The sequence below is a fragment of the Siphateles boraxobius genome, unplaced genomic scaffold (genome assembly GCF_051911475.1).
Source record: "Siphateles boraxobius isolate OS27281-9 unplaced genomic scaffold, OSU_SipBor_1 11, whole genome shotgun sequence".
Taxonomy (NCBI): domain Eukaryota; kingdom Metazoa; phylum Chordata; class Actinopteri; order Cypriniformes; family Leuciscidae; genus Siphateles; species Siphateles boraxobius.
The window spans coordinates 11,806,486-11,819,757 of record NW_027508711.1 but is presented as its reverse complement, the minus strand read 5'-3'; the positions used below and the strand labels follow the sequence as shown (position 1 = coordinate 11,819,757).

Sequence of the window (13,272 nt, the reverse complement as noted above, 5' to 3'; positions counted from 1 at the left end):
CAGACCCTGATTTGGATAATAAAACGGTGCTGTTCATTCCCTCAGGCCTGGGCTTCCTGTCGAGCAGCTGCTGGGTTATGATGACGTGAGCTCGGCGAGCAGCGCTCAGATCCAACTCGGTCTGAAGTATGAAGTGAAAGAGAAGAGGTTCACAGTGTTCGTAATGCAGCTGTCCAACTGTAGCGCACTCTCCCTGCCAGCCAACCAGAACATGTAAGGATTGCGCTCTCTCAGCCAGCTTCATTTAAAGTTGATGGAGAGACATTAATTTTAATCAGCAGGTTGTAATTTTGATGAAGCACCTCTGCAAGGGAAATGTGCAGGGTTTTACAAATGGAATTAACCTGTTCAATAGTTGTAAAATGGTAATATAAAGTGGAGGAATCGATTCACAGATACTTTGCGATTCCTTCTCAAATGAATGTGGATCAATTTACAAAAAATAATTAAACCTGACAGTGCTTGAAAGTCAGAACAGGCATTTTTATTATGGCTTTTATGCATATTTACAAAAAATGTTGCAGCAGGCCATCATAAAACCCCTGCTTTTTTGCTTGGGGAATTGAAATGCATTGAGAATCATTTTGGAACGCTACTCCTTGAATTGACATTTTATTTAATCATTTCATGCCTTAACCCCCAAAAAAAAATGTCACCTCCATTTTTTAAATTGAAACCCACTAGTTGAGAACCACTGATCTATGAATGGCCAATTCTTGTTTTATTTTGGCATGTACATGCCCATCTCTTACGTTAAAGACCATGGGCCCTATCATACACTCGGTGCAATGTGGTTCCAGGCGCGACGCAAGTCTTTTGTGCTATTTTCAGCCCTATGCAGTTATCATTGTCTCGTCCTGCGCCAGGTTGTTTAAATAGCAAATGCATTTGCGACTATTTCTGCGCCCATGGGCGTGCTGGTCTGAAAATGAGGCGTGTTCAGGCAAATTGTTGGTGTGTTGCTATTTGAGGCAACTGAAATAGACTGGGCCATTGACCAACAAAAACCTGGTCTAAATGGTCAATGGTGCAGTATTTATTTATTTTTTGTTATTTATAGAGCGCGTTAGTAATGTGAGCCTATAGGCGGGTCTACAACGCGAACACTCTGCTTATTACACACGCAGCAGCACACAAACATGCCAAATATTAAAAATAAAAGGATTACAATGTAAAATATTATTATTGTGTATATAAAGATACGGTGAAATCCTGCTTGTCCCGTAGATGGGTTGCTTGCGCTCTTTAACCTCGCGCACGGGCAGATCCGTTTGCTCTTTGGAGTCTATCTGCTTGCAAAGTCCAGCATGTAAAAAGCGAATCTGCGATGGCTCGAGCGCAACTGGCTTTTAAAAGGAATAGGAAATTAAACTCTGATTGGTTTATTGCACGTTACGCTCAAAACACACCCATTGCTCAAACAACCCTTTTAGACCAACCTTTTTCCCGCGAAAGTGACTAGCGAAAAAAAACTAGCGAAAGTGGATTCGGACACGCCCTAAGTGCACTTGCGCCATGCGCTTTAGACCATGTGCTTAGATCCTTAAAATAGGGCCCCATCTCTGATTAGATTTTAACTGTTAGGTTTAATCTGTTGCAGATATGTTCGTGTGGTAGTGCTGCCGTGCTCCGAGCCCGTTCGCTGTTTGTTCCGCACCCACGGCACTCTTCTGCAGGAACCCTTAGAGCTCAAGGAAGCATTTAGCCTGCAGATGTCCTCCACTGCTCTCAGACAGAAGACCCTACGCATTGATGTCTGTACCACCAGCAAATCTGGCCGAGAAGACTGTCTAGTGAGTGTCTGATCTGAGATTGAGCAAACAGCATGATGGCTAAACATCAATAAAGTGTCTAAAGTGTATTTTTTTTTGTCTTGAAAGGCTGGTGCTCAGATCAGTTTGGCTGATGAGGAGTATTCAGAGGAGTGGTGCACCAAGTGGTACAACCTCCTCAACTGCACATACATGCCAGAAATGGATAGAAAGCACAAGGAAGCAGAGGTCTCCACTCAGCAGGAGCTGGTAAAACACACACACACAATGCTTAACTCATTTTACCTCACCACAGCTAAGTGCTTTACTAACATTTCTTGGAAACGGTCTTGCCAAACTGCTAAGCTCATCAAGGATCATGGAGTATTCATGAATATTATATCCAGTTCTTGCGTCATTCAAATGAAGAAATTGATTCTTTCTTGCCCAAAAAGTCCTTTCTGCTTTCTAATACTGTTGATGATCAAATTACATTGAATTAGTTGCTATCAGCAGTTTTGAATTTGCAAACAGCCTGTTTTGTTATGATGGTTATTATATCTAGATTTTACTGGTACTTTCCACGAATAAGGCGCAAATAAGACCTGAGGCTCTTTTATCTTGTGAGATGATTTTTGTTACTTTCTAGCAATTAAACATCAACATTAAATAGATAAAATATGAAATGAAAACAATAATAAAAATGTGAAAATTTGATATGGGGATATTATAATTGATAGTTTAAAATTTGTAGTTTTGACATGGTGAAAATTATCATGTAGTTTGTTTTGATGAGTTGTTGAATAAAGTGGAGATGATCAAAACCTCTAAGTTGGGACAGACCAAAATCAACATTTTACGAGGAATTTTTTATATATTAAAAATATCTACCTTGCATTCTAGGTTAATTTTATCCAGGTTAATTTATCCATTTCTTGCAACAAAATCATGTACATCTAATGCTTTTAAGACAATAACAGGAGTCAAAATTGTACCCTATTCATAAAATAAGTGCCTTATTGCATTTAAGTTTATCGTTTAAACATGTAGCAGAGCGTTTTCCAAAATTCCTTGCAATTAGATCATTTAAAGAAAGAGCTTTCATTTTGGAACGCGACTCCTTGAATTGACATTTTATTTAATCATTTGATGCCTCAACCCAAAATAGATTTTTCCACCTCAATTTTTTTAGTTGAAACTCCCCAGATGAGAACCACTGATCTATGATTGGCCAATTCTTATGTAGTTTGTTTTGATGAATTATTGAATGCAGTGGAAAAGATCAAAACCTCTAAAGTTGGGACAAAATCAGACAAAATCACCATTTTACAAGGAATTTTTTATATATTTAAAAATATCTACCTTTGAATTCTAGGTTAATTTTATGTTAAATAATAGTTTATCCATTTCTTCCAACAAAATCATGTGCATCTAAAACAATAACAGGACCCAAAATGTTACCCTATTCATAAAAAAAGTGCCTTTTTAGAATAATTTTTAAATAATTGGCCAAAGTATTACATTTAGAAAGTATTAGACGCAATTAGCATGCATCTGATACCTAAAACAAATTTAAAGTAATATATTGCAGAAAAGCCTTAATCAAGGATGTTTTTTTAAATACATAATAATAATCGTTATCCTTTTATTTATTTTTAGGCTTCAGCTCCCAGCACCTCAGAGACCGCCACTGCACACCTGGAGAACGTTCCTGTGGAGGACTGGTACGTTACCTGCCACTACTTGTGACATAGCACAAATATAATAAGCGTTAATACATTTCAGCACAGCTGTCAGCTTAACAATGTGTCAGTGTGAGTCTGGGTTTCATATCATATCCAGTATCCCACCCAGGATTAACACAAGCAATTAACAAGCCGTTTGAATCTCATATTCCTTCTCTTTCTTTTCCAATGCTATTTTCTATTGACTGACCTCCTTTCTGCTGTCTCGTGGGAATTCATCACAGTGTGACAGCACACGATGACTCACTTTCCCTGGTGTTTGATCTGCTCCCCCAAAATTACATGAGTTACATTAACAGAATGAACAACTGATCCAAGGGCAGTGCATGAGCAATACTGAGCAGCATTCCTCTCTCATGACATTTCCTGGACTCTTTCGATACACATGTGTATCGATATTAGATCACATTGCCTCTTTTGGATTGGCTGAAGGGCAGTCTCATGATTTTAACCAAAACTGCACTTTACAAAGCCTGTTTGTTTTAGACGATGATACAACCACAATCACCTGTCATGGAAATTAAAAACAAAGACAGGAATCTGGCATGGCAGCATTTTTTGGAGAGCATTTTCCACCCTCACTCGCTTCTGGAAGGTTGCAGACTCTTTTAGGATCATTACGGTTTAACACAACAATAACTTTCTATTTATTTCAGAGATAAAGTACATAGCAAAAAATAATAAGCAATTTGTGGGTACTAAAAGAGATGGAAACTAAAAGTAACGCTGAAATTAAAGGAAAGCAAAACTAAAAGTAGTCATTTTCGGAAGATAAAAAGGAATTACTTAAAGGTGAAGTATGTAAGATTTTTTTATGTTACTTAAAAACGTATGTTTTATGTTTATGTAATACATTCTCTTAACCCAGTTTATTGTTCATTGACTGTTATTAGTATGACATTCATGGGTTTATCTCTCCCAAAAGTAAACATTGAGAAAAGATTGAGCGGTCTGCTCAGATCTGTCAATTTCTTTCCAGCTCAACCAATAGGGAGAGTTTGGGGTGTGGCTGCTGTAGCAAGCGCAGCCTGAGAGTGTTTGTTTAGCCGCGTGGGACCATGACTGACACGTTACACAGCAAAATCATTCAGCTTTGGGTACTGGAGTGCAAGCCAAATTTCAAACCTTTAAAGATTAAACAACAATGGACGTTTCAATACAACATCATCATGTGCACGTTCAGAAAGACAATTGTTCCTGTTTATATTTTTTTAATTTTGATTTGTCCAGTGTATGCAGTCTTAAATAGTTGTGGCGCAACATGCAGATATACACCGGATGGATTTATTATAAGCGAGATGCTCGCGTTCGCTCTAGAGAAAGTGTTCGCCTACTCAGTTGTTTACTCATGGAACATAGCAACACAGCTAAAAGTATTCCTTTATATGTACCGGTTGAGACAAGCCTTCACAAGCTCCCCTAAGACCTGTGTTTTAGATGTTTGAGATAGGGCAGGCATGGCGCACAAAAGGGGCGTTTGCAGAATATGCTGTTTTTTTGTAATTCTTTCCTTGTAATTAAGCAAAATAAAATCTATTTATGCACATTAAAACAAAACTAAAAGGAAAATTGTATAGATTAAATAAAAATGATAATGTCTGAGCCATAATAACCCTGGTGTCAAATGGCATATTTGTGATCTTATAGGGCCACAGAGGCATTAGATGGTGACGTGTTTGTGGATGGAGAAGGTAGTGATGTTGAGGAGGGTGAGGAGTACTACCCCGATGAATGCCCATGGGAACAGGAGGACGAGCCGGTTAAACTTGGACCAACAGCAGTCTTAACGGAAAAGGTGACAGCCATGATTCATTTACACAGCAACTACTTTCTCATTGCTTTTATAGAAGTTTTTGTTATACCTTTCCAATGAAACTTTCTGACATCCTCTCTTTGCCTCATAAGGTGAATAAGGAGACAAGTGTGGACGGACTCCCCCATTCTGCTTCTGTTGTTCGGCCCAAGGAGCGACGACACGATGTTCATCAGCAAAACCCTTTCATGCGAGGAAACACCATCATCCGGTCCAAGACATTTTCACCTGGACCTCAGAGCCAGTATATCTGCAGGGTGAGAACATAGATTCACACACAAATGTATTTAGATATTGAAAATATTATTAGAGCTCAATGTTTATTTATTTTGTTACCTATGCCCACATTCATCAAATCACCAGATCAACCGTAGCGACAGTGACAGCTCCACCCTTTCTAAGAAATCTCCATTCGTCCGGAACGCTTCTGAGAGACGCAGTGTTCGAATGAAGAAGGTAACATATGAAAATATTACACGTTTACATCCACTCGTTTGGGTAAAAATCTCACGATTCTTATTATTTTAAAACCAGTTCAGAGACCCCATTGTCCTTTAATAGCTAAAAAAAAAATGTATTTACATTCAGGTTGATGCTTCATTTGTTCTGCTAATCCTATGAGAATTGTCCTAATGAAATAATAATCCTATTAAATCCTATTGAATTTAAAAATTCAAATTGATAAACACGCTTCAACCATCTCAAATAGGGCTCCAAACATATAAATCGTGCAGTTAATCTCAAAAGAACATCAGAAATAGAATTAAATTCCATTTAGGGATCCCATTGGATTTTTCTTAGGAAACTTCATGCATTTTACTTACCCCAAAGTTAAACACTTCCCTTAGAAAGGGGAGTTTAAGCTTATTAGCAGCAGTTTAATATTTAATACCGACATTTCTGTGCTGACCTGAGGTCAGTGTTAATGAAGCACAGTCTCAGAGTGAGGAAATGGGTTTGATGAGCCCCTCCAGAGGACCTTAAATAGTCTAGAAAGGTCAGGTTTGTTCTCACTGTCCCTTAGGAGACACATTACATTGAGTCTTTTAAAGCAGTGTCATAGTGAGAATGTTATTTTGAATTGATTTGCTTAATGAGGACTGTACAGAGAGCTTTAATGATTTATAATACAGGCTTTTAAAGACTCCTAAAAGGGGATAAAGTACCACCTCCCTTTAAAGCAGTAATATAAAAATATCACATATCCCATCCTACAAATGTGAGGTAAATGATGGTGTGGTGTTGTGGTTAAGTTGGAGTTTTATTTTTTTTTGCAAATGTGTAAAAGATTACAGATGTTAGCAAGCATGAAACTAAAGCATGACGAGTTAAGTACACACTGCTTTTAGTTCCACAGAATCTTCAATACATTTTTTTATATATATTACATATCATTTGAATTTTATATATAATATGTATTTTTATCTCTATAATTAGTCTTTTAATCTGAAATAATAAACTATGTGCAATGTAGTAGTAGTTAGGTCTTAAAGTGACAGCAGCCTAATTTACCTTCTGCCAAATTATGAGATAATATGGAAAATATCTATATGGCAGTTTTTCCCCCATGGTATCGATGTCAAAAGCGTGGCCAGTGAAAATGGCGGGTGGCTAGTAGTAACTTTGAAAAACCTCTAGCCACAGTGGCTGGTGAGCCCTATATATATATATATATATATATATTTGTCTGCTGTTTTGTTTTTAATGTGCAATTATCATAATGGAACATCACAACTCTATTGCATGTCTGCAAAATGTAATAACTCACTCAAAACATTCAACAATTCATGCTTCAAAACCTCGTTATTGTATCAGTAAATTGACCATTGCCATTTTTTTTCATCATGTGAGCCACACTGGTCAGAACGTGTAGATGGTTTTTCAAACCATGCAGGAAATATTTGTTCACAAATATCATGTTTGTTATGCTTTTTTGTTGACACTGATTGCTTGCTTTCTATATCTATACAATAATATCAGTTTTGTGTAGCTGAATGCTCTTGTGTCTCACACTGAGCTTTTTAGATACAGTAGGTAAAAATCTACTGGGAAAAGTCAATACTGTACTACAGACAAAAAAAAATTATCATTTATATTTATACTGTACACTTATTTTTATATAAATGTGCTTCATATTAATTGAAGATTCAGTTCATTTTTACCCACTCTATTATGTCTCCTAATTTGATTGTTTGATTGGTAAGATTTTGATTCCTACTTCATTACAATGGCAGGCCATTTGCCAATTTAGTAGACGTCACAAACATTCAATGTCATGGATATTTATGGAATATACATGCATGTCTGGCAGATTTAATAATTGAATAGCATTTTGCATGTGAAGGCTCACACGAGGAAAGAACATTTAGAAGTTGTGGAGTTTGATAATTTCACTGAGAATCAACTCATCAGTTTTGATCAACAAACCATGTTCATTTAGTTATCGCTTAAATCAGTAAGGAATTCAAATCTGATGTGAACAAGAAACTAACTGATCAGAGATCTGAACTCAAGAGAAAAAACTTGTGAATTAAGCCCAAGCGATTGAGAAAAAACTGTACGATTTTAAAGAAGAATTTGCATTTGCATTAGTACAAACAAACAATGTTTATCTACATGTATGTTTTACTAAAACATTTCGAAGCATGTTAAAATGCTGTGTATGATCAGTGATTTTTGACTTCTGATTGGTTGCATAAACTGCTTTTAAGACTAGTCTTAAAAGTTAGTCATCCCATTTTTTATCCAAGACTGATCCTAACTTTTTAAAGTCAGTTACATAAAAAGGTAGACTGTTTTAATTTGAATCAGAAAAGTAAAGTCTGATTGCTGACACATAAAGGAACTGGCCCTTGATGACACAACAGAGCTATTGAATGAGTTTTCACCCCTTTGTTCTCTCTCTCTCTCGCTCTCTCTCTCTCTCTCTCTCTCTCTCTCTCTCTCTCACACACACACACACACATAGCCACTGATGCAGGTCAAAGGTCTGGACGGGCTTCTGCGCACCTCTCTGGATCTGGAGCTAGACCTGCAGGTGACTCGCACACGGCAAAGCCGACTGAACGAGGAACTGCGTGTGCTGCGGGAGCTAAAGGAGCAGTTGGAGAACGCCCGTCTGCAGGGCCAGCACGTCCTCCCCACATGGGTGCAGGAGGACGAGCGCTTTCGTCTGCTGCTCAAACATGCAGAGAGACAGGTCAGTCCCAGTAGATTTCCAGAACCAACAAATCTACAAACGGCACGTCATCCGGTCCAGCCTCTAATTTTGATTCGCCGTTCTCTCCTCAGACCCAGGAAGAGCAGCTTCAGGAACAGAGGGTAGAGAAGATGATGCGAGCGGCGGCCAAGGATGTGCACAAGATCCGTGGACAGAGCCTCAAGGAGGTCCCTGGAGTCCAGTCCTTTAGGTGGGCATCTGTTACTAATAGGGGTGTAACGGTTCACAACAAATTTCCAGTACAGATCTTTTGGTTCATTATGCACGTGTACAGAACAAATACAGTGATCTTTTAACCACTGCGTGTGCAGAACTTCTCTGTATGCATCCAAGCCACTGTTTCTGTTCCAAAACCTAGTGAGCTGCCTTGTTGTCTAACTGCCTACATAGGCAGCTACCTTCCAGGGTTCCCACGGGTCCTTGAAATACTTGAAAGTTTGTGGATATGAAAAAAAGATTTCAAGGCCCTGGAAAGTTTTTGAAAATAAAAATGCATAGATACAGGTCCTTGAAAGTACTTGAATTTATTTTGTGCAAGAAGTTTTCTGTAAAAAATTCCATATTATTCCCTCCGGTCAGCTAATGTGTTATTTCGTCAACACTTCGTGGCCTATGCAATATGCATACTAGCTTGCTTGATTTACGTTAGTTACACTCATTTACACGTTACGTTAAGTGTTTTCCGCGCGAGCTAGCCTACTTTGTGTTGTACGTTGCCATAACGTTCACACACGCAAAACTGTAACAATGTATCTTACTAGGTAACTTGATGTAACCTTGCTCTCAGTGAAATGTGTCCCCACATTAAGTCCTTGAATTTGAGGATATTGGACCTGGAAAGTCCTTGAATTTGAAGTTAACCAAGGTGTGGGAACACTGCCTTCTAAGTCAGCATGATAAACTGAAATGAAAGTCCATAATTGACTGATCTGGAGCAACCCCATGTGACACTCAAATAGCCCTCTTCACCTGACCTTCACAGGAGTATCAACTCACAGTTGATCCCAATAGTCTGAAGGTGCTGATGAACGATTTTCACAGACTGTGATGATGCATTTCCACAGTTATTAAAGGGTTAGTTCACCCATAACACTTTCGTTCAGCTTCGAAACACGAATTTAGATATTTGAAACAAAATCTGAGAGATTTCTGTCCCTCCATTGACAGTCCAACTACCATTTTAAAGCTTCAAAAAGTTCACAAAGAGATCGTAGTTTTCAAAGACGTTGAACCATTTTTCAATTATTTATGATTTACTTCACCGACTTCATTGCAATGCATTATGGAAATGCCTTCCCTTTGAAGGATATATGTGATGCTACCTTAAAATTTGCCAGAATTAGGTGTCTTGGAACACATTTGGAGCACATCTTTAAAATTCTTTCTTAGGCAGCTCAGTAGGATTTGGAACGTAGCTAATGTCAATAACTTCCATTGTTTTATATGTGGCACCGTCCCGTTTCAAGCTCTGCTTATTGTCTGCTGTAACCTCTCTTAGAGAAAAGATGGCCTTCTTCACCAGAGCGAAGATAAACGTTCCTGACCTACCAGCCGACGACGTGTAGAAGATATTCTTCTCAACTGCTTTTGTTTCCATGGAGACGAAACTGACATCTGGCAGTATTATGAATAATGAAGAATGGTGTGACAGGAAAATGTATGTTGGGCAGGAAAAATGTCATTTTAAAACACTGGGTTGTAACTCTCAAAACTGAAAATGTATAGATCCGTGTTTTTTTTTAGATAGATTTCTTTTTTAAATTTCACCATGTTCTGTTACTAATAAGAGTATGTCAGTATCTGTTCTAGGTATTTCAGTGGTCATTCAAAAACAACGAAACGAGTGTGAAACATGCTGCTCTGCTATTGGGCAGGACCGCTTACTGTAACTTTTGAAGATGTGATTACAGATACTTACGTTACTACTGTTCATAGCACAAGGGTTCAGGACTCAAACTTTACGACAAAATGAATGGGCATAAATCCTGCTATTTCAGTCACGTCCATTTAGAAACAAGCACATTTGTCCACATTTATGTTCGACAGTCTCAAGATTTTTGCAATTGTGTAAATGGTCACAGATGTTAGAAAGCATGAAACTAAAGCATGACGATTTAACTAGACTGGTTAGTAGACTAAATCGATTGCTAACTGCGCTCGGTGTTCGTTTTGTTAATTGCACATGCAAACAAAGACGCGTTTAGTGCAAATGCTCGTAAAATGATGTAGAAACTGCACTTAGTTCCACAGACTCTCAGGTAGAATATCAGATAGTTCATGCACTTTAATAGAAAAAGGCATCGATATAGAGAATAAAGCAAATAAGCACATTATGTGAACGAAAGATCGTACTATCCCATTGAAGTGAAACCCTGTTCTCCCAGCTCTTGTTACATCTTTGGAAACTTTCAAGCGACTTCTTCGGTTTTATCAATTTCCCATGCTAGTTTCTACAGTTGCCTGTTGTAATAGTATATAATTTCTATTGATTCGGACTCTTCTAATCTAAAACCGTTTGCTTTGTATGTGAATAAGCTTCACAACAAAAATGGTAGCATCATTTCATTGACGTCTAACCCAGATATATTTTTATTGATATACCAAATATATTTTTATCGACACTCCATAAAAATAATAAAAAAGAAAAGGAATTATATTTTGCATAAGATTTACATAAAACCGTTAAAGTGCATTTTCCCCCAAATTCTTTTGTAACTGTAATGTGAAGGAAATAAATGTAATTATATATATATAATTATTATATTATATATATACTATTATGTTATGAGAACAATGTGTATATATATATATATCTCATTTAATTTTTTTCATTACAGTACACTAGATATGGGGAGAATTGTCATGACAATCTGGTAAAAATCCCAAAATAAAATTATTTTATTGCTAAATACCAGTAGAGGAGCCTTAAGTGTGTTGAATCTCACAAAAATGTATCATATTTCACACCATAAATGAAAGAAAAAAACAAAGAATTATTTTTTGCATAGGATTTACATAAAACCATTAAAATTACTTGCACTTTCCCCCAAATTCTTGACTCTAATGTAATGGAAATAATGTAATTTATTTTATTATTATTATTATTATATATTTTTTTCCTTATTGACAAAAATGATCAGTTTATTTTTGTACACTTATGTGATGAGAACGATCTTTTCTTTTTTTTTTTTTCTTTTTTTTGCAATACGGCACATTCGATTTGGGGAGAATTGTCATGAAAATCCAGTCAAAATCCAAAAATAAAATTACAAATTTCTGTAATCTCTATTTTATTTATTTATTTATTATGATTTCCAAAAATATGACCTGGACAATTTTTGTGTGATTCACACGTTTATGAAGAAAATGATTTAAATCTGGAACCGTATCTTTACCGAGGCATAGAAACAGGAACACATCTAGGGCACTGAAAGCTGTGAAGGCACACAGTTGATAATTCCCAGCTCTCCCTGTATACTTATACTCCCTATACTTAATAATGTATCGCACGCCACTGCAGACGTAGGGAGTCACTGGTGATTTGCGTTATGTAAATGAGCTCCCTCTATGTTAATCTAATATTGATTTTCACTAAACACTTCATCTACAGTATCTTGATAGTATGTGACTGCATGTTACTGCCATGTCCTAAAAAACCCTTTTCAATGTAACGATAGCTTTGCATCACAGGCCAAGATGTTAGTCTGAATCAATGTAGCACTTTAAAAAAAAAATCATGTGACCCCTTATTTGATACTGATTTAAAGTATTTTAGCATAATTTTGTCTTAATTTAACCAGTTATGGATGGCATTACCAGCCCAATTCCATTGATTTTGTTCCATTGACGCCTCATATTTTCCATGTAGATCTTCCCGTGCTTCATTATGCCTTTGTTTCTCAAGGAAACATTGAATCCATCCATCCAGACCATCAACTAATAATGTCGTTTGAATTGTAGTAGCATTCATAACACGTATAGGCTATGATATGCGGCGAAATGATACCACAATTGTCCGAAACTAGTGTGGAATCTGTTACGGATGATCCAGAAGCCTTCCTTTATCTGCAATGCTCATGTGCATGTGGCCTAGCCTCTTGCTCCTCCAAGCGGCGTACAGACAGAACTGAACTTGCATTTACTTGTAGAACTCGTTCTGAAACCGTAATTTCCTCTCCATTGTAATTTCCCATAAAATTGGTTTAGGAGATGGAGTTCCCATATTTATTTTGACACCAGACAAACCCAACTGAAGTGCTGCCCCGAAAGCTTTTAGCCACATATCCAATTCGAATAAAAGCATCATATAGCTTTCACCTTAAAGCCATTGTACTCGGTTGTTTTGTCTTCTGCAGCGCCGTTTTCTCTTAGATCCTGTAGTTAAACCTAGTTTATTAGAGTACAACCATTCCTTTTTTTCAGCTCTTTAATGTTATTATTTTGACCCATTTAAGACAGTACACTGCCAAACGTATACATCCCAGCTCAGTTTAATACGCTGCTGCGTGATGTATATTTCTCACATTGGCATTTTTAATCAAGGTACTTTTTTATCATTATTTTTACCAGAGTTTTTCAGATTTACAATTTTTACCAATTGATGATTATTTGAATGTGAGGGAAACAATATATCCCCTTTAAATGTGTACTGTTTACCTGGAAACACTACAGCTGAGCTGATTCTGAGAGTTGTCGAACAAGAGAAATTCTTATGTTCTCACTGGTCGTACAGTATGCTTACCG

General features: G+C 37.2%; 1 protein-coding gene across 1 annotated transcript in view; it reads left to right on the top strand.

The window, feature by feature from the left end:
- wwc1 (WW and C2 domain containing 1) overlaps nucleotides 1-11,176 on the top strand; it is a 42,259-nt gene extending 31,083 nt beyond the window's left edge. The window contains exons 13-22 of the mRNA XM_077196717.1: nucleotides 46-213; nucleotides 1,601-1,793; nucleotides 1,881-2,021; nucleotides 3,411-3,475; nucleotides 5,144-5,291; nucleotides 5,402-5,566; nucleotides 5,673-5,765; nucleotides 8,278-8,508; nucleotides 8,601-8,719; nucleotides 10,028-11,176. Of these exons, the coding sequence (XP_077052832.1) occupies nucleotides 46-213; nucleotides 1,601-1,793; nucleotides 1,881-2,021; nucleotides 3,411-3,475; nucleotides 5,144-5,291; nucleotides 5,402-5,566; nucleotides 5,673-5,765; nucleotides 8,278-8,508; nucleotides 8,601-8,719; nucleotides 10,028-10,094 (1,390 nt within the window). The 3' untranslated portion in view covers nucleotides 10,095-11,176. The remainder of the gene's footprint in view (nucleotides 1-45; nucleotides 214-1,600; nucleotides 1,794-1,880; nucleotides 2,022-3,410; nucleotides 3,476-5,143; nucleotides 5,292-5,401; nucleotides 5,567-5,672; nucleotides 5,766-8,277; nucleotides 8,509-8,600; nucleotides 8,720-10,027) is intronic.
- Nucleotides 11,177-13,272: the final 2,096 nt, after the last annotated feature.